The sequence below is a fragment of the Xyrauchen texanus genome, chromosome 9 (genome assembly GCF_025860055.1).
Source record: "Xyrauchen texanus isolate HMW12.3.18 chromosome 9, RBS_HiC_50CHRs, whole genome shotgun sequence".
NCBI lineage: Eukaryota > Metazoa > Chordata > Actinopteri > Cypriniformes > Catostomidae > Xyrauchen > Xyrauchen texanus.
The window spans coordinates 3,679,339-3,698,133 of record NC_068284.1 but is presented as its reverse complement, the minus strand read 5'-3'; the positions used below and the strand labels follow the sequence as shown (position 1 = coordinate 3,698,133).

The window sequence follows — 18,795 nt, the reverse complement described above, 5'->3', positions numbered from 1 at the left end:
CTCTGAATATGGATTTGTCTGTAGAGGAAATTAAACATGCAAATAGTACCCTAACAATTGGTAAGGCCCCTGGTCCCGATGGCTTTACAGCTGAATTTAATAAGCACATGTCCAGTGTTGTTTCCCCATGCCTACATAGTGTGTTTACCCACTCACTGGAAACAGGATCACTACAGGATCACTACCAGAGACTATGTATGAAATGGTTATCATGGTTATACCAAAGAGGGGGAAAGATCTACAAGAGGTGGGATCGTTTAGGCCGATATCTCTTCAAAATTTAGATGTAAACATTTTAGCAAATATGCTCGTCACTAGACTTAACCAGATCATCAGCAGGCTGACACATCCAGATCAGACTGGGTTTATCCCTAATATATATATATTTTTTCTAATGTGCGATGTTTACTGACACATCCAGATCAGACTGGGTTTATCCCTAATATATATATATTTTTTCTAATGTGCGATGTTTACCACTCCTGGAGTACCAAGTTCGAATCCAGTGCGTGCTGAGTGACTCCAGCCAGGACTCCTAAGCAACCAAACTGGCCCGGTTGCTAGGGAGGGTATAGTCACATGGGGTAACCTGTTCGTGGTCGCTATAATGGTGTGATTCTCGCTCTCAGTGGGGCACGTGGTGAGTTGTACGTGGATGCCGCAGAGAATAGAGTGAATCCTCCACACGCACTACATCTCTGCGGTAGCGCACTCAACAAGCCACATGATAAGATGCCTGGTCTCAGACGTGGAGGCAGATTCCAGTTTCGTCCTCCGCCACCTGGATTGAGGCAAGTCACTACATCAGCATGAGGACTTACGAGTAGAGGTCGACCGATATTGTTTTTTTTCAGGCCAATGCCGATCTTTTGAAATCCGGGTCGGCCGATGGCCGATTAATGCTGCCGATTTATTTTGCCCGATATTTGGCCGATATGTGCTTGTTTTTAACCTCTTATTTGAACCTTTTATTTGAAAGATAAAATGTAACACAAATAATTACTTAAGATAGACAAAATTTCTCAACAAATACATTTATTGAACACTTGACCAATCTGCACTTGTACACTTAAATTAAAAATGTATAATGTAAAACATATTGTATAAATAATGTATAACAAATATATTAAATAAACAAAGCAGGTGTTACGAACTGCTACGAGACACGAAGGTAGAGATCTAAATGCAGCTTTAATTAAGGGGCAATCCAGACACGTAATCCAATATTCAGAGCATCCAAGAGAAGCACAGGCATAACTAGGGACGGGTATCGTTAAGGTTTTAATGGTATTACTATCTTACCGATACTGCTTATCGATCCGGTACTTTAACGGTATTCAGTAACAGTTATTTTTGTTTATATATATATATATATATATATATATATATATATATATATATATATATATATATATATATATTAAACAAAGATAAACAAAAGAAAACAATTACACAAAGATAAACGTTATATAGGCACAGTGATTTAATTTCAGGAAGGTCTACTAACATTACTGTTCAGGTGTGGTCTAAAAAGAAATCTAATAAAGTAATCAATTGTAAAATAACACTGCATAGTTTATCATAGATAGATTAATGCTTGTTAATGCAGAAGTTATTCATTCAAGAGCTGTAAGTGATTTTCTCTTTGCCTTTTGTTGTTTGATTCGCAGTATTGGCTCAATCGTCAGCATGTGTATTAGACAGCTTCCCCTTTAAGACCGAGTCTAATAGACTCCTGATGCGCCATAACTACATCCATTTAAGACATAAACTGTGTTTAAGTGAATCTCCAAGCCGGTCGTATTGACATATTTTTGAGTATATTTGATCGTTTAGACACGCACATGAAACCCAAAGTAGCCTATACTTTGCTTGTCTCGTTGTGGTCTGTATCGGAGCGTGCGCCGCCTTGGGAACTGTATCTCTTGCGCTCTTTTTATTATTAAACGCGTCCTGCAACGATCGTGCTGACTCTGACGTTAAGTTTGAGTTTTAGGGAGAAATGTCAGTGCACCGCTGTGAAGGGAAGTTGTGCTAGACAGAATGCAGCTTACGTATAAATATTCTTTTTCACACACAGACTAATATCACAGATCTAAACCAGGCTACGTTTGAATGTTTCGTTCTGTCACTCATTAAGCAGGGCTCGTGTTGTGCTCGCTGTAGCACCACGTGAGAGATCTCTCTCTCTCTCTCTCTCTCTCTCTGACTGCGAATAGCTAAATTGAATCACAGACAAATGGTTTCATATTATAGAAATGGCTGGCGAGATAAAATAACTTTCTCTTTATAGCAATAATAAATGTATTTTCTTAATTTCTCCAGTACCGACAGCAGAACCGATAACGTCCGAGCTTACAAAGCCAGTCCTTCACTAGCCTATAGCACGTTGGTATCTCTTTTATGACTTATTTCTCTGCATTGAGTGACAACCCTCTCAAATATAAGACACACAAACAGAACAAATAAAAGTCTCAGATTCACTGTCTGTAATTGCAAAATTCTTGCTTACTTATTGTGACATGATAGCAACCCTTCTGCTGTGATAATGCAACTTCAACTACGCTATCAATATCCAAAGTAGCCGAACGTCATGTCGCGGTTTTTCTTGAAGTTGGCAGTAACATATCAAAAGTTTTTAATTAAATATAAAGAAGTTATACAAATGTAATCCTTACTGTTTTCTCCAAGGAACTTAGCTCCTTCCTTAGGCACTGGATGAGGTCTGCTCACTCTGCTGGAAAATGACTCTAGGGGCAGCCTGCGTCGAACACGTGTTCCACAACAACACTAGGCTGCCCACAGATGCGCCTGCCTAATAATCGGCTTGATATACTCGGATATTGGCCGATGCCGATTATGTTAAAAAATGCAAAAGGCCGGCCGATTAGTCGGTCGACCTCTACTTAAGAGTGCATAGGGAATTCGAAATTGGGGTGAAAAGGGGAGGGAAATCAAATGAGCAGGACTGTACTTTAAGCCCATTGCTGTTTGCTTTAGTCCTTGAAACCCTGGCTGAGACTATTCAGGAAGAACCTGTGATATGTGGCTATGATACAATCAGAACATGCATTAGAATTTAATTCGAAAACCTGAAATTAGTAGTCTTCACATTCTAGATTTGGCTGCCACTTTTGGCACCTTTTCTGGATACAGAATAAACTGGATGAAAAGCTGGACAAACGTATGCCTATTAAAGTTCGAGACCCAAAGGTTACAATTTAAGGTGTCCTCCGATAAGTTTAGTTGTCTGGGTATTCCATTTTTTTTAAGGCCAATATCCCACCTCTTATTTCAAAAATACAGTAAAATATTCATTATTGCAAACATTGCCATTCTCCATACTTGAGAGAATAAATGCTAAAACAAAATATTATACGTCTTCCACAGGTAGTCTTGTACTTGTTCAAAAATATTCCTGTATTTATTCTGAAATCCTTCTTTGCACAGCTTGATTCTATTATGTTTCTTTGGAACAAAAAACAACATAGGATTAAGAAATCTCATCTATGTAAACCTAAAACAGAAAGAGGTTTTGGCCTTCCCAACTTTATCTTCTATTATTGGGCAGCAAATATGCACATGTTTGCCTTTTATTTGAATGGTACCACAGCAGTCCCGAACTGGCTAGGTATGGAAAAAGAAGAATGCTCATATGCACTTGGGATGGTATTTTTTTCTCCCAATTTGGAATGCCCAATTCCCACTACTTAGTAGGTCCTCATGGTGGTGCGGTTTCTCACCTCAATCCATGTGGTGGAGGACAAGTCTCAGTTGTCTCCGCTTCTGAGATCGTCAATCTGAGCATTTTATCACGTGGCTTGTTGTGCATGACACCGCAGAGTTCCTAATACACAGAGCTGATGATTCCAAGAAAGTAGCTTTGAAATGCCGTGAGAGTCAGGGAGTGCAAAAAAAGAGAAGCCATCAAAGACAGCCAGGAGCCAAACCTAAAATCTTCTGATCTGTAATCAGACGCGTTAACAATTGAATAACGGAATAATAACGGAAAAATATTGTATATATGGAAAGCAGAGCTGACTACTGGGGGTGGAGAGGCTTAGCTATATGAGGGAAGAACAAGAAGTTTGACTGCCATCTGGCAACCTTTGGAGAGATCTAGTGCCAAAGATAATTTGTTAATGGATGGATGTGGAGCGAGCAGGTAGGGATTGGGTAGGGGGTAGGTTGACGTCAGGGTTTTATTTATTCATTTATTTTTATCTTTTATGTGTTTCAGTAATTTGTGTACACTGGATTCTCTTTTTATCTTTTTTCCCTCTTCCCTCCCCTTTTATTTCTCTTAATAACTAAGTGTATATTGGTTACATTTTCCCCTTGTTTTACTAATTTGGAAAAGAAAAAAAAAATCATAGTGTAAAGCATTGTACATCAATTTTATTTTTCTACATATTTCACTTCAATAAAACTGTGAAAAAAGTTATCTTTATTATATTACAATTGTATGTCTCATTATTTTCTGCTGTACCTATACATTTAGCTGAGAAACAGTGTTTTATTTAAATGCTTAAATATAATATTTTTATTATCTATGATGATCATTAGTAGTGCATCTGTGTAATAATACTGTTTAATAATGTCACTTGTACGTACTTCTTAATTTCAGAAAGTCATGCAGTGCCTTAAAACTCCTGTGTCATTTGATTAATGCTTCAGAAGGTAATAGTTTTTAGACAATAATAACTATTGTAATAACTTTAATTTGTTGTAACTTTTAAATTATTGTTATAACTTTTCTGCAGCAGTTTTGTTAGGGACTGTCTTTGTGGTAAATCCATCCTTAAGAGGCTCAAACACAGAACACAGTGGTATTATATTGAGTATTGTATTGTAAAGGTAATTAAAAGACATAATATTTGATATATGGTGGAGATAAATAGGATAAACTGTTATTTCTGTTATAGAGTTTGCATTAATAAGATTTGACTTTATTATTAAATGACCCACTGTTGAAATATAGTTTCACTGGGAGTGATGTCTTTTCTTTTTAGGGAGGATCTCCTCAACAGAGCCACATCATCAATGAATGGTAAAGGCCCAAAAGCCCAAACCATACTTTGATTTTGATGCGAACGCTCAGCATCTGCACACAGTCTAATGTGAGAATGTCAAATTATGCTCCATTAGAAGGTGCACCCACTCACAAGTGGTTGGCGCATGCATGCTATGACTGCTGTTTTTTGTGCACTCGTTTCCTGTTATTTGCCATGCAATGCAAGTAAATGGGTGCCGTCAGTCTGCTGGCTGTTTGACTATCCAAAAGTCATATTTAGGCAGCATAAAAGTAATCCTCAGGACTCCAGTTAATCGATTAATGTCTTCTGTAGCCAACCGACAGGTTGGTGTTAGAAATAAATAGATAACTAAAAAGTTTTTAACGTTAAGCCGTTGCTTCCGCCCAGCGCTGTATTTCTGTTTGAAATGACCTAACTTTTGCATGACATTCTTTCCTCTGTTGTATAGAAAGCACATGCTTCTGACTTCTCGATTGAATGCGCCATTGCGCTTACATCACTGATGTATCGACTGCTGGCAGCGAGCAATGTTTTTGAAGTTTTTTTAAAAAAAAGCTTTTCAAAAGTTTTTTAAAAATTAGCGATTTTTACACAAACATATTGATTTGCTTCAGAAGACATTAATTGATTGAATAGAGTCGTGTGGATTAATTTTATGCTGCCTAAATATGCCTTTTGAACCATCAAACAGCCAGAAGCCTGATGGCACCTGTTTACTTGTATTGTATGGATAAACTGAGCTGAAATCTGTTTATAAAAATCTTAATTTCGGTTCTGCTGAAGAAGGAAAGTCATACACATCTGGGATGGCTTAAAGTTAAATAAATCATGAGAGGATTTTCATTTGGGGTGAACTAACCCTCTAACAATTCTGCCATGTTTCTTTAAAATTAAGATTGTGAATTGATGCCAGAGTTTTTATACAAAGTCACATAACCTCAGTATTTGTAGGGACTCCATTTTTAATAATTTTCACAGAAATTTGGCCAAATTACTCAATGCTCTTCTCCTCAGCCTCTCAAATGCTTGTGTCCCCCATGATACAAAAGCCATTCTAGGGATATTAAAGGCATCAGAAGAGTTGTTACAGTTATTGAACTACTCCTGTGACCAGATAAGATTTAATATTTTAATCAAGGATGGCTATTTTTGAATTGTATTGTTTTTATTGCAGGTTTGCTGTGAGCCCCAGCTGAAGATGTGGAGAACTAACAGATGTTGGCCCTAACCCGTGTCAACCCGAACAGACGTCTATTCCAGTCCTGCCTAAACCACATCAGACTTCTCACTGCTTTTATATGGATGGCTGTCTACAAGGAAGTTCTCTTTAGAAATAGATGTATGTAAATATAACTCAGGAACATAAAGTAATACATTTTCGAGAACAAATAACTTGCCTTCAAAAAATTCTTGATAATTCCAAAGATAAATAATTAATTCATTATTTTAACTGTCCTCTATTTTCAAGGGTAACATTTCTTTATAAAGTGCCTACTGTATGTGGGATCATTTAAAAATCCTGTCATCTACTCACACTTACGTTCTTGTTTCTAAAATAGATTTGCATGCCATAGCAATACATTTTATTTTCCTTGCAATAAACTGATCATGGTTTTACTTTAGTAATATTGGAGTGGTTATGGTGTATCTAAAAGACCATGGTTAAACTACGGGTTCTGTAAAACAACATTTTTAAAGCCATTTTACATAGGCCTACTGTTTGTCTTTAATTGACTGAATTATTTAAGATCATATTAATTGATAAATATCTACAGCCACCAAATGTGGTGAGTTTTGTTACTTTCATCTTCAATAACAGACAAAAAATTAAGAATGAAAACAAACCTCTTTGTTCCTCAGTATCTTCATCTTTCATGGCATTTGAACTGCATGGTTCTGGATAACATGTGTCCTCGCTCTCTTCTTTAATAAACATCATTTTACAACGATTTATCACGCAGATCTCAGTTGTAAGACCTGGAGATATTCCTGTTCGTGTTGAAACAAGTCTTCGGTTAGGATGATGAGAATAATGCGGCATTTATAAACATGAATCTCTATTAACATACCTCTACTCACTTCTTATTTACAGCACTGTTTAATCTCTAATGTACGTGTATGCAGTTAGCCCGTATTATTAAATGTCGGATGCTGGATATTCCAACTTGATCCGGTTTTCCAACATGCGGCGATCTATTGTCCAATACTCGAATAATGTAGAAACAAACAAAACTACAATGTCAGTAGTTTTACAGGTTTATGAATATTAATAGAGAAGATCGTTTACCGTTTTTCACGTCACTGCAAACGTGTGCTAATTAAACATAATAAAATATGAAAGGTTTGGTGCACTGTATGACTCTTTAATGCATTTCTTTTTCGCTTAAAAGTGAATGTTTAGTCTCCCACAGCGCCGCCATGTTTGCATGACATCATACAACAGCATCTCGGAGGGGACAATCTGAACTGCTTGTGGTCGAAAACGCTTAACAAATAAGATATTAGCGAATATGAGAGATAGGCCTATAGAAAATTTTGGATTATTAAAAGGTGTGTTTTATATCATTAAAAATGTATTTGTGTGTTTATTCCTCTGAGCTTCGCGAAGTTGGGAGCTGAACACGCAGCACTGGCTGAACGTTCGGATCTGACATTGTCAGGGAGTTAAGAAGATTTGAGTTTCTGATCCAAGCTGTCAGCAAGTGGCGGTAAAGTGCAATCTGCCAGCAAACAAAAGAAGAAGAAATGCTTAACATGGCTTAAAGGGGTCATGACATGAGAAACCAAATTTGCCTTGATCTTTTGGTATATAAGAGGTCTTTGTATCATTAAAACGTCCTGCAAGTTTAATATTTTAAGACGTCCTCCCCATTCTAAACGAATTATTTATTTAATCAAGCTCAAAATACAGCTCGTTCTGGATTCATGGTTAGAAGTGACGTATCGGTTAGAAGTGACGTAACAGCGTTTGCATATGACCGCCTCCAGCACAAGATAACTACGCTTTAAGCGCAAGACAGCTACGCTCATTTCGTATCGCCGTGCGCCTCACAAGTGTTCAGTCGATGGACAGCGAGCTGTGACAGAGACTACTTGTGCACAGGAAAATTACGATGCCACACAGATGTGCTGTTCCTGGCTGTGGTCAAACAAAACCTCTGAATAAGCTGCCGAAAGATCCAGACGTCAGGGAAAAATGGATGCAGTTTATTTTTGCGGACGTTCCAGTCACGGCAGTGTTAACTTAAGCGTTTGTTCTGTACATTTTAAGGATGACTGTTTTGAGAACAAATCTCAATATGATGCTTTCTTTGCCAGAAAACTGTTGCTCAAAGATAAGTCCGTGCCGACTATTCTGGGAACAACGACGACATGAAACTGTAAGTAGGCCTAATCTATTTTAAACTTTAAACTACTTTTTAAAGCGCAATTTCATTCATTATGAATAATCACAGTGTTTTTACTTAGTTTACTTGCATATTGTTCTGGCTGGGGCGTCAATAATTGATGCATAGGCACTGACGTTAGCCAATCATAACAGTGGGCGTTAACACTGAAGTCTTAAATGGAAAACGCCCCCAAAACAGACTGTTTGAATCAGAGGATGAGAAACAGGGTGGGGAAAGGTCATAAATCACTAGATTTTAAAAGTTTTTCTTAAAAAAAAATATATTAATACTATAGTTGCACCTAAGGGAACATAATAATACAATAAAAAAAAACCATGTCATGACCCCTTTAATACTAATGAATAAATTAGTAAATTATTCCTAGAAATATATATTTTTTTAATATTTAATATATAATTAATTACAATTATAGATAAACGTGTGTGCTAAATCAATACACATAAATGTAAATTATAGTGGAAATTGTACCGGTTTGAATAGAAACTCTAATGGTCTGCACAGGGGCATAACATTTTTAAAGTGAGGAGTAGGGCTAGTGGGATAAATGGTGGTAATGATTCTAAGTGGCCACAGGTCCAGATGGGCTCCCACAAGAAATTATAAATTTTATTTTTTAATAGCAAATGGTCCCAGAGCAATAAACAGTCAGGGGTCACAAAATACCTTGCTTTACAGCCCCAGTGAGGGGGTGGAATGTTAAGCGCAAGATGAAAATAAGTATATCCAATATTTTTATATTTATTAATTCCAGAATCAACTATATACTGCTTCAATAACCAATATAGGGTCAAATTAAAAGAGAGCAGGTGGAATTTTCTAATTTAATTTACAAAAAAGGTTAAGATTTCTTACATCCTACTGTGTTAAAGTTGTAAATTTTAACCTGATGATCTATTTCTACCTGATCTAACCTTTAACAAATGTAATTTAATGTAATCAGGTTGATTTGGTCACATTAAATTGCATTTTTCATTTCAACCCTCATGCACTGTTCAGTCTTTTTGGACCAAAATCAATATTGTTTCTTCAGTAAAACTTGTTTCCTTTATCTGACGGGTACGAGACTCGGTGACCTTTCGTCCATATGATATCTGAACATGCACAAAGAAATAGGAGTTGATTCAATCAGTCTAAGTTGTAGAAATAAAAGTTACACTTGTGTTGTTCCTGATCAAAATAGGAAATGAATGAGAAACATAAAAAAATCACAGATTTAAAAAAAAAAAATATATATATATTATATAAAATCTAAAAAAACAGCAACAACAGACATGAAGGGGTGAGACTCCCAAAAATCAAGAGTGCAAAACACAAACACATATACAGACACAAACATAAACACAGAAAACTGAACTGGTCAGACTATAATGCAGAACACACACACATACACACACCAAAATAAATAGGTGAGACCATAACACAGTGCCGAACACACACACAGACACATTCATCTTGTTATAACAAGGAATAAATTAGGTTATTACTTATTATTCTACTCATTTCAGGTATTCAAAAACGAACAAAAACAACCTCAAACAAATCAAACAAAATGCTAAAATTTGACAAAAGTAGTCCTTGATAATGTTTAATTATATATATACATATAGAATTCTGTTCAACCAGGGATGAATACCTAGCTCTCTGCTGCCACCTAGTGTTTATACTTGTAATTTCATCTGTTTTTTTTTAATGGACAGCACAGTTTGATTCTTGAGACTTTAAGCTTTCAAACAGTATATACTTTATGATGATCGGTTCAGTATCTGAGAAAATATTAATAAGAAAATAAAAAAAGCTCAAGGTCATATAGGTATACCCCCTAACTACCCCCAAATAAAAAAAAAAAACACCCAAAATGCACAACTTTAGTGCTTTAACATTATTTAATTTAGAGTTGTTACATTTCTTTCATAACAATTAAAATAATTACACGTTTATCTGGTCACATTTGACCGGGAACAACTGGAATGTGATTTCAAGATGGGTAAAAAAGCCGGTAATTTAGATGTTACCACATGAAACCCATTTTTACTTAACACAAGCTACCTAAAAAAAATAGTAGATTAGATGGTAGGCGAACAATCAGTTCTCGAACTGTGTTGATGTTCTCCTTGATAACTTTAACTCAAAAGTTATAAATACTATTGATGGCATTGCTCCTGTAAAGGTCAGGATGATCACTGGCAGGCATAAAGCACCTTGGAAAACATTAAATTAAAATGCAAGATAGCAGAATGAATGTGACGGAATACACAACTTGAAGTCCATTATAATATCTATAAAGACAGCCTTCATGCTTTCAATTTGGAACTAGGCACAGCTAGGCAGACCTTCTCAAACATTATTAACAACAATATAAACAACACCTGCACTCTTTTTGCTACTGTAGATAGACTAACAAACCCCCCAACACAGGTTGCCTGTGAAATGCTGTCTGACAGCAAATGCAACGAGTTTGCATCTTTTTTCATGAAAAAGATAAATTATATTAGAATGGCGATCAGCTCATCCTCATGTTGCACTGAGGTCAGACAGCACCCACCACAAAAACTTCAAAATGTTTGAATTTGAGAAAATTGATGGCAAAACCCTGGAAGAAATAGTACAGCATCTTAAAATGTCAACCTGCTATCTTGACACACTCCCCACATAATTCTTCAAAAATGTGTTTAACTGTCTGGAAAAGATCTGTTAGAAAGATTAAATGCATCACATTCCCAAAGTCCCTGAAAACTGCAGTTGTAAAGCCCCTTCTTAAATAGAGTAATATATAAAACTCAATATTGAACGATTGCAGACCAATTTCAAATCTTCCTTTCACAGGCAAAATCATTGAAATGCTTATTTTCAATCGGCTGAACCTCGCTCCCCGCGCTCACACGCTCGCCCCCCGAGCTCACATGCTCACTTTGTTGAGCTCACACGCTCGCTCCCCGAGCTCACACGCTCGCCCCCCGAGCTCACACGCTCACTTCGTCGAGCTCACAGGCTCGCCCCCCGAGCTCACACGCTCACTTCGTCGAGCTCACACGCTCGCTCCCTGAGCTCACACGCTCGCCCCCCGAGCTCACATGCTCACTTCGTCGAGCTCACAGGCTCGCTCCCCGAGCTCACACGCTCGCTTCGTCGAGCTCACACACTCGCTTCGTCGAGCTCACACGCTCGCTCCCCGAGCTCACACGCTCGCTCCCAATCACCAGTTATTAGTTTCACCTGCACTTGTCTCAATCACTAGGTTATTCGTTTTACCTGCACCGCTCGTTTTTTCCCCTATATATATCACAGCCCTTTCGTCTCACGCTTGTTGGTTATTGTTTAGTTTACCCCAACCTCTGCTCGGCCCTCAGAGTCTTCCACGGCTCGGCCAGCCTCTGCTCGCCCCTCAGAATCCTCCAGGGCCCTGCCTCTCAAGCCTCTCAGGGCTTCGTCTCTCGAGTCTTTCAGGGCTCCTCCTCCCCTCAAGCCTCTCAGGGCTTCGTCTCATGAGTCTTTCAGGGCTCCTCCTCCTCTCAAGCCTCTTAGGGCTTCGTCTCTCGAGTCTTTCAGGGCTCCTCCCCCCCTCAAGCCTCTCAGGGCTGCGTCTCTCGAGTCTTTCAGGGCTCCTCCTCTCGAGCCTTTCAGGGCTCCTCCTCTCGAGCCTCTCAGGGCTTCGTCTCTCGAGTCTTCCAGGGCTCCTCCCCCTCTCAAGCCTCTCAGGGCTTCGTCTCTCGAGTCTTCCAGGGCTCCTCCTCCTCTCGAGCCTCTCAGGGCCTCGTCTCTCGAGTCTTCCAGGGCTCCTCCCCTCTCAAGCCTCTCAGGGCTTCGTCTCCCGAGTCTTCCAGGGCTCTTCCTCCTCTCGAGCCTCTCAGGGCTTCATCTCTCGAGTCTTCCAGGGCTCCCCCTCCTCTCGAGCCTCTCAGGGCTCCGCCTCCCTGGGCTTCGCCTCTCCAGTCTCCCGAGCCTCCTACGGCTCTGCTCCCAGAGACTCCAGAGCTTTCTACGGCTCCGCCTCTCGAGCCTCCTACGGCTCCACCTCTTGGGCCTCCTACGGCTCCGCCTCCAGAGCCTCCTACGGCTCTGCTCCCAGGGACTCCAGAGCCTTCTAGAGCTCCGCCTCCCGAGCCTCCTACGGCTCTACCCCCAGAGATGACAGAGCCTACAGGTCTTCGCCTTCCTGTCCTGTGGCCTCTTCCCTGGCCTCCTGACCCTCTTCCTGTCCTGTGGCCTCTTCCCTGGCCTCCTGACCCTGTCCGGTGGCCTCCTGACCCTGTCCCGTCCCTGTTGCCTCATCCCTGGCCTCCTGACCCGATTCCTGTCCCGTGGCCACCTCCCAGGTCACCTAGTCCCATTCCCGTCCGGTGGTCACCTTCCAGGCCCTCGGACCCAATCCCTGTCCTCCAGTCACCTTCCAGACCCCCTGACCCAGTCTCAGCCCTATGACTGCCCCCTAGATCTCCCGACCACCCGCCTGTCCGCTATGTCCCCCCTGACCTTGCCTTCCTGCCTGCCCTCTGTGCCCCTTGGACTGCCCTCAATTTTGTTGTTGTGTTTTGTGGGTTTTCTGTTCTGGGGTTTTTTGTTTGTTGGGATCGCCAGCATCCCGATCGTCCTGCACCACTTCCCAGAGGTCGCGCACCTCGCAACCGAGCGTGGCCGTCCGGAGCCGTCCATAGCAGAGGGGGGAGTACTGTCACGAACCTCACTCCCCGCGCTCACACGCTCGCCCCCCGAGCTCACACGCTCACTTCGTCGAGCTCACACGCTCGCTTCCCTAGCTCACACGCTCACCCCCCGAGCTCACACGCTCACTTCGTCGAGCTCACAGGCTCGCCCCCCGAGCTCACACGCTCACTTCGTCGAGCTCACACGCTCACTTCGTCGAGCTCACACGCTCGCTCCCCGAGCTCACACGCTCGCCCCCCCGAGCTCACAGGCTCGCTCCCCGAGCTCACACGCTCGCTTCGTCGAGCTCACACGGTCGCTCCCCGAGCTCACACGCTTGCTCCCAATCACGAGTTATTAGTTTCACCTGCACTCGTCTCAATCACTAGGTTATTCGTTTCACCTGCACCGCTCGTTTTTCCCCTATATATATCACAACCCTTTCGTCTCACGCTTGTTGGTTATTGTTTAGTTTACCCCTTCGCTTTGCCAGCACTAGTTTTCCCCTAGCTTCCCCTGTCTTTTCCTCTCGCTAGTCTCATCTAGTTGTTTACTGATTTCCCGGCTTCGACCTAACGCTCCCCCCGACTACTCTTCTGTGGATTTGCCCTTTGTTATATTCTGATTCCCCGGCTTCGACCTCACGCTCCCCCTTGACGACTCTTCACTGGATTTGCCCCTTTTGTACTGTTGCCTGTTTTTTTCGAATAAAGCTGTTTTTATTCGACATTGTGACTGTCTCTTCTTGTGCGCGTGACAGAATAACCAACCCCACCGAAGACAGTCACAATGCGTCCCACGGAGGATTTTCACAGCACACTCTGCAAAATGGATCTACCGTAGGGAGACATGACCGAGCGCTCACGGCCCAGGGACAGCAGGTACGTGAGATTTTTGATTTATTTCACCCTGTTCCACCTGTGTCTGTCCCTGAGCCCGTTTATGCTCCCAACACATCCCCGAGCGCCGTAAGCCTTCAACCCCTGAGAGGTTTGATGGCTCTTCGGGCACTTGCCAAGGGTTGTTTATGCAGGGCAGCGGTTGTAGAACCCATAACCTTGCCCTTAACATTATGGAGCCAGCGGCCCGACTCTTGGTTTTGCGTCAGGGGAGTCAACCCTTGGAGGCCTACGTGGTTGATTTTTGTGCCCTGGCTAACCAGGTGAACTTCGATGAGGTGGCCCTAAAGGACATTTTTCAATGTGGACTGAATGAGCCAACCTCATCATTTATGCCTGGTGGTCACTGCTCCCTCGACCTGGCTCAGTTTATTGACCTCGCCCTACTGTTCGCTGGTTCCTCATTTACTGTGGGGGAGGCAGACTCTGAACCAGAGTTCCACACCACGGCCCCAGCCTCGAAGCCTGCCACGGCTAGCGAGCCAGCACCCATGCCTGCCACGGCCAGCGAGCCCAAGCCTATGCCTGCCACGGCCAGCGAGCCGGCGCCCATGCCTGCCACGGCCAGCGAGCCGGCGCCGATGCCTGCCACGGTCAGCGAGCCAGCGCCTGTGGCCTCAACCGTCCCAGAGCCAGCGCCTGTAGCCTCGACCGTCCCCATGGCCACGTTTCCTGTTGGCCGAAGGAGTAAGAGAAGGAAGAGGGCCCCTTCTCCCCAGTCTCGTCTTGTGCTCAAGACCGCAGAGGTTCCCTCTGAGTCTTTCACGGCTCTACCGGCCCCTGTTCCGCCCTCAGAGTCTTCCACGACTCTGCCGGCCCCTGCTTCGCCCTCAGAGTCTTCCATGGCTCTGTTGGGCTCTGCTCCGCCCTCAGAGTCTTCCACGGCTCTGCCAACCTCTGCTCGGCCCTCAGAGTCTTCCACGGCTCGGCCAGCCTCTGCTCGCCCCTCAGAATACTCCAGGGCCCCGCCTCTCAAGCCTCTCAGGGCTTCGTCTCTTGAGTCTTTCAGGGCTCCTCCTCCCCTCAAGCCTCTTAGGGCTTCGTCTCACGAGTCTTTCAGGGCTCCTCCTCCTCTCAAGCCTCTCAGGGCTTCGTCTCTCGAGTCTTTCAGGGCTCCTCCCCCCTCAAGCCTCTCAGGGCTTCGTCTCTCGAGTCTTTCAGGGCTCCTCCTCCTCTCGAGCCTCTCAGGGCTTCGTCTCTCGAGTCTTCCAGGGCTCCTCCCCCTCTCAAGCCTCTCAGGGCTTCGTCTCTCGAGTCTTCCAGGGCTCCTCCTCCTCTCGAGCCTCTCAGGGCCTCGTCTCTCGAGTCTTCCAGGGCTCCTCCCCCTCTCAAGCCTCTAAGGGCTCCGCCTCCCTGGGCTTTGCCTCTCCAGTCTCCGAGCCTCCTATGGCTCTGCTCCCAGAGACTCCAGAGCTTTCTACGGCTCTGCCTCTCGAGCCTCCTACGGCTCCGCCTCTCAGGCCTCCTACGGCTCCGCCTCCAGAGCCTCCTACGGCTCTGCTCCCAGGGACTCCAGAGCCTTCTAGAGCTCCGCCTCCCGAGCCTCCTACGGCTCTACCCCCAGAGACGACAGAGCCTGCTAGGTCTTCGCCTCAGGAGCCTCCCACAGCGCCACCGTCATTGGCTCCACCTCCTGAGCCTTCCAGGCCCCGCCTCTAGAGCCTCCTATGGTGCCACCTCCGTCGGCTCCGCCGCCAGAGCCTTCCAGGTCTCCGCCTCTAGAGCCTCCGGCGGCACCACCACCCTCTGCCCTGTCTCTTGGGCTCCCTATGGTGCCGCCTACTCAGTCTCTCAGTGCCCCGCCTGCCGAGTCTCTCACGGCTCCACCTTCCAAGGCTCGTCTCCCAAGTCCTCCACGGCCCCGCCCTTCACGGCTCTGCCCCAGGAACCCTTCCTCACTGGGTTCTGCCTGCTTCCCCAGTAACTGTTCCTCCTCCCGGGCCTCCTGACCCTCTTCCTATCCTGTGTCCTCTTCCCTGGCCTCCTGACCCTCTTCCTGTCCTGTGGCCTCTTCCCTGGCCTCCTGACCCTGTCCCGTCCCTGTTGCCTCATCCCTGGCCTCCTGACCCGATTCCTGTCCCATGGCCACCTCCCAGGTCCCCTAGTCCCGTCCCCGTCCGGTGGTCACCTTCCAGGCCCCCGGACCCATTCCCTGTCCTCCAGTCACCTTCCAGACCCCCTGACCCAGTCTCAGCCCTATGACTGCCCCCTAGATCTCCCGACCACCCGCCTGTCCGCTATGTCCCCCCTGACCTTGCCTTCCTGCCTGCCCTCTGTGCCCCTTGGACTGCCCTCAATTTTGTCGTTGTGTTTTGTGGGTTTTCTGTTCTGGGGTTTTTTGTTTGTTGGGATCGCCAGCATCCCGATCGTCCTGCACCACTTCCCAGAGGTCGCGCACCTCGCAACCAAGCGCGGCCGTCCGGAGCCGTCCGTAGCAGAGTGGGGAGTACTGTCACGAACCTCGCCCCCCGAGCTCACATGCTCACTTCGTCGAGCTCACACGCTCGCCCCCCGAGCTCACACGCTCACTTCGTCGAGCTCACAGGCTCGCCCCCCGAGCTCACACGCTCACTCCGTCGAGCTTACACGCTCGCTCTCCGAGCTCACACGCTCGCCCCCCTGAGCTCACAGGCTCGCTCGCTCCCAATCACCAGTTATTAGTTTCACCTGCACTCGTCTCAATCACTAGGTTATTCGTTTCACCTGCACCGCTCGTTTTTTCCCCTATATATATCACAACCCTTTCGTCTCACACTTGTTGGTTATTGTTTAGTTTACCCCTTCGCTTTGCCAGCACTAGTTTTCACCTAGCTTCCCCTGTCTTTTCCTCTCGCTAGTCTCGTCTAGTTGTTTACTGATTTCCCGGCTTCGACCTAACGCTCCCCCTGACTACTCTTCTGTGGATTTGCCCTTTGTTATATTCTGATTCCCCGGCTTCGACCTCACGCTCCCCCTTGACGACTCTTCACTGGATTTGCCCCTTTTGTACTGTTGCCTGTTTTTTCGAATAAAGCTGTTTTTATTCGACATTGTGACTGTCTCTTCTTGTGCGCGTGACAAGAAGGGAGGGGTTTCTATGTGAACATAGGCAACTATGAATCTGAGTGGGTATCCATGATGTGTGGAGTCCCACAAGGCTACATTTTTTCCTGTTCAACCTGTATATGCTCCCACTAGGCCAAATATAAAAAATAATCAAATTGCATACCTTAGCTATGCAGATGACACCCAGACCTATCTAGCTCTATCACCAAATGACTAAGGCCCCATAGACCCAGTGCCAGTGCACTGATGAAATTAACAGTTGGATGTGCTAAAACTTCCTTCTGTTAAACAATGACAAGACAGAGGTCATAGTATTTGGCAACAAAGGTGAAATTCCAAAGGTGAATACATACCTTGACTCCAAGGGTCTAAAGACAAAAAATCAAGTAAGGAATCTTGGTGTCATTTTTGAGTCAGACCTTAGTTTCAGTAGTCACATCAAATCAATAACTACATCAGCCAACTATCATCTAAAAATATAGCTAGAATTAGATGTTTTGTATCCAGTCAAGACAGTAGGGTGGACTACTTCAATGGACTTCTCACCAGCCTTCCCAAAAGACCATTAGACACCTGCAGCTCATTCAGAATGCAGCTGCCAGGATTCTCACCAGAACCAAAAAATCAGAGCATAATTTTTCAGTCCTCAGGTCTTTACACTGTCTTCCAGTTACGTTTAGAATTTATCTTAAAGTACTATTACTTGTTTATAAATCGCTCAATAGCCTAGAACCTAAATTAATTTCAGATATGCTTGCTGAATATAAACCTAACAGACCTTTCAGATCATTAGTATCAAGTCAGTTAGACACCCAGAAGAGGTCAGATTTGCTCCAACAGTAGCCACATTCAAATACAGACTGAAAACACATCTGTTTAAATTTGCATTTATTCACTGAGCACTTTGCTGCACTTATTGATTGCACAGCATCATTTTATTTCTGTTTTCTTTTTTATTCATTTGAATAATTTGTACTTATTTTATAAATTAGTTGTATTAATTTTGAATCTTATTTCTTGTTCTGAATTGGTTCATTTATATGTAAACTTGCCTTGCCTTACATGTGCACCATTTACCTGGGGAAGGGATGGCACCAGGATGCACTGTGGGAAAATGACAAGCTGGTGGAGATGCTCTGGGTAATGTTCTCCTGGGATACCCTGGGTCCAGCCATTCACGAGGACGTCAATTTGATATCGAGCTACCTAGCTAAACATTGTGCATCTTTATTTAAAAAATATAACAGTATCACCATGCAAAGGAACGAAAAGAAACATACAAAATGCAGTTGACTACAAATGAAGGAAGCATTAAAATATTATCTTCTTTTCTCTTCTTTCTTTTCTCTTCTTGCTCTCCTGTTGTTTTCCAAATCCTCTTTCATATCCATATATATATATATATATATATATATATATATATATATATATATATATATATATATATATATCCATATTTCATATTTGCACAACAAAACAGGATGATACCTTTGGCACTGCAATTTTGGGATAACCACCTAAAGCGTGGGTTATTTTGTAACCCAGTGTTTAAATGTTGCTTTCCTCAGGGTGAAAACTGTCCTTAACTCATAGTTAAGCAAAGTGTGAAATGCCCTTAAAGTGAGTATGTATTAAAAACCAGGGCTCATGATAATCTCATACAGGTCAAATTTAATTCCACCTATCTGCCTATCGCTCGTCTAATGGTCCATACCATACTCTAAGTCCCATTCGTAACTAAGTGTTAGCTGTTAACATGGTCGT

General features: G+C 43.6%; 1 protein-coding gene across 11 annotated transcripts in view; it reads right to left on the bottom strand.

The window, feature by feature from the left end:
* Positions 1–18,795, bottom strand: part of LOC127649807 (zinc finger protein 239-like) — a 128,976-nt gene that overhangs the window by 23,449 nt on the left and 86,732 nt on the right. For 2 of the 11 annotated variants that reach the window (XM_052135060.1, XM_052135061.1), the window contains exon 2: positions 6,882–7,025. In XM_052135060.1, coding sequence (XP_051991020.1) covers positions 6,882–6,975 — 94 coding nt within the window. In that variant the 5' untranslated portion in view covers positions 6,976–7,025. The other 9 variants (XM_052135058.1, XM_052135059.1, XM_052135054.1 and 6 more) reach the window with 8 other exon arrangements.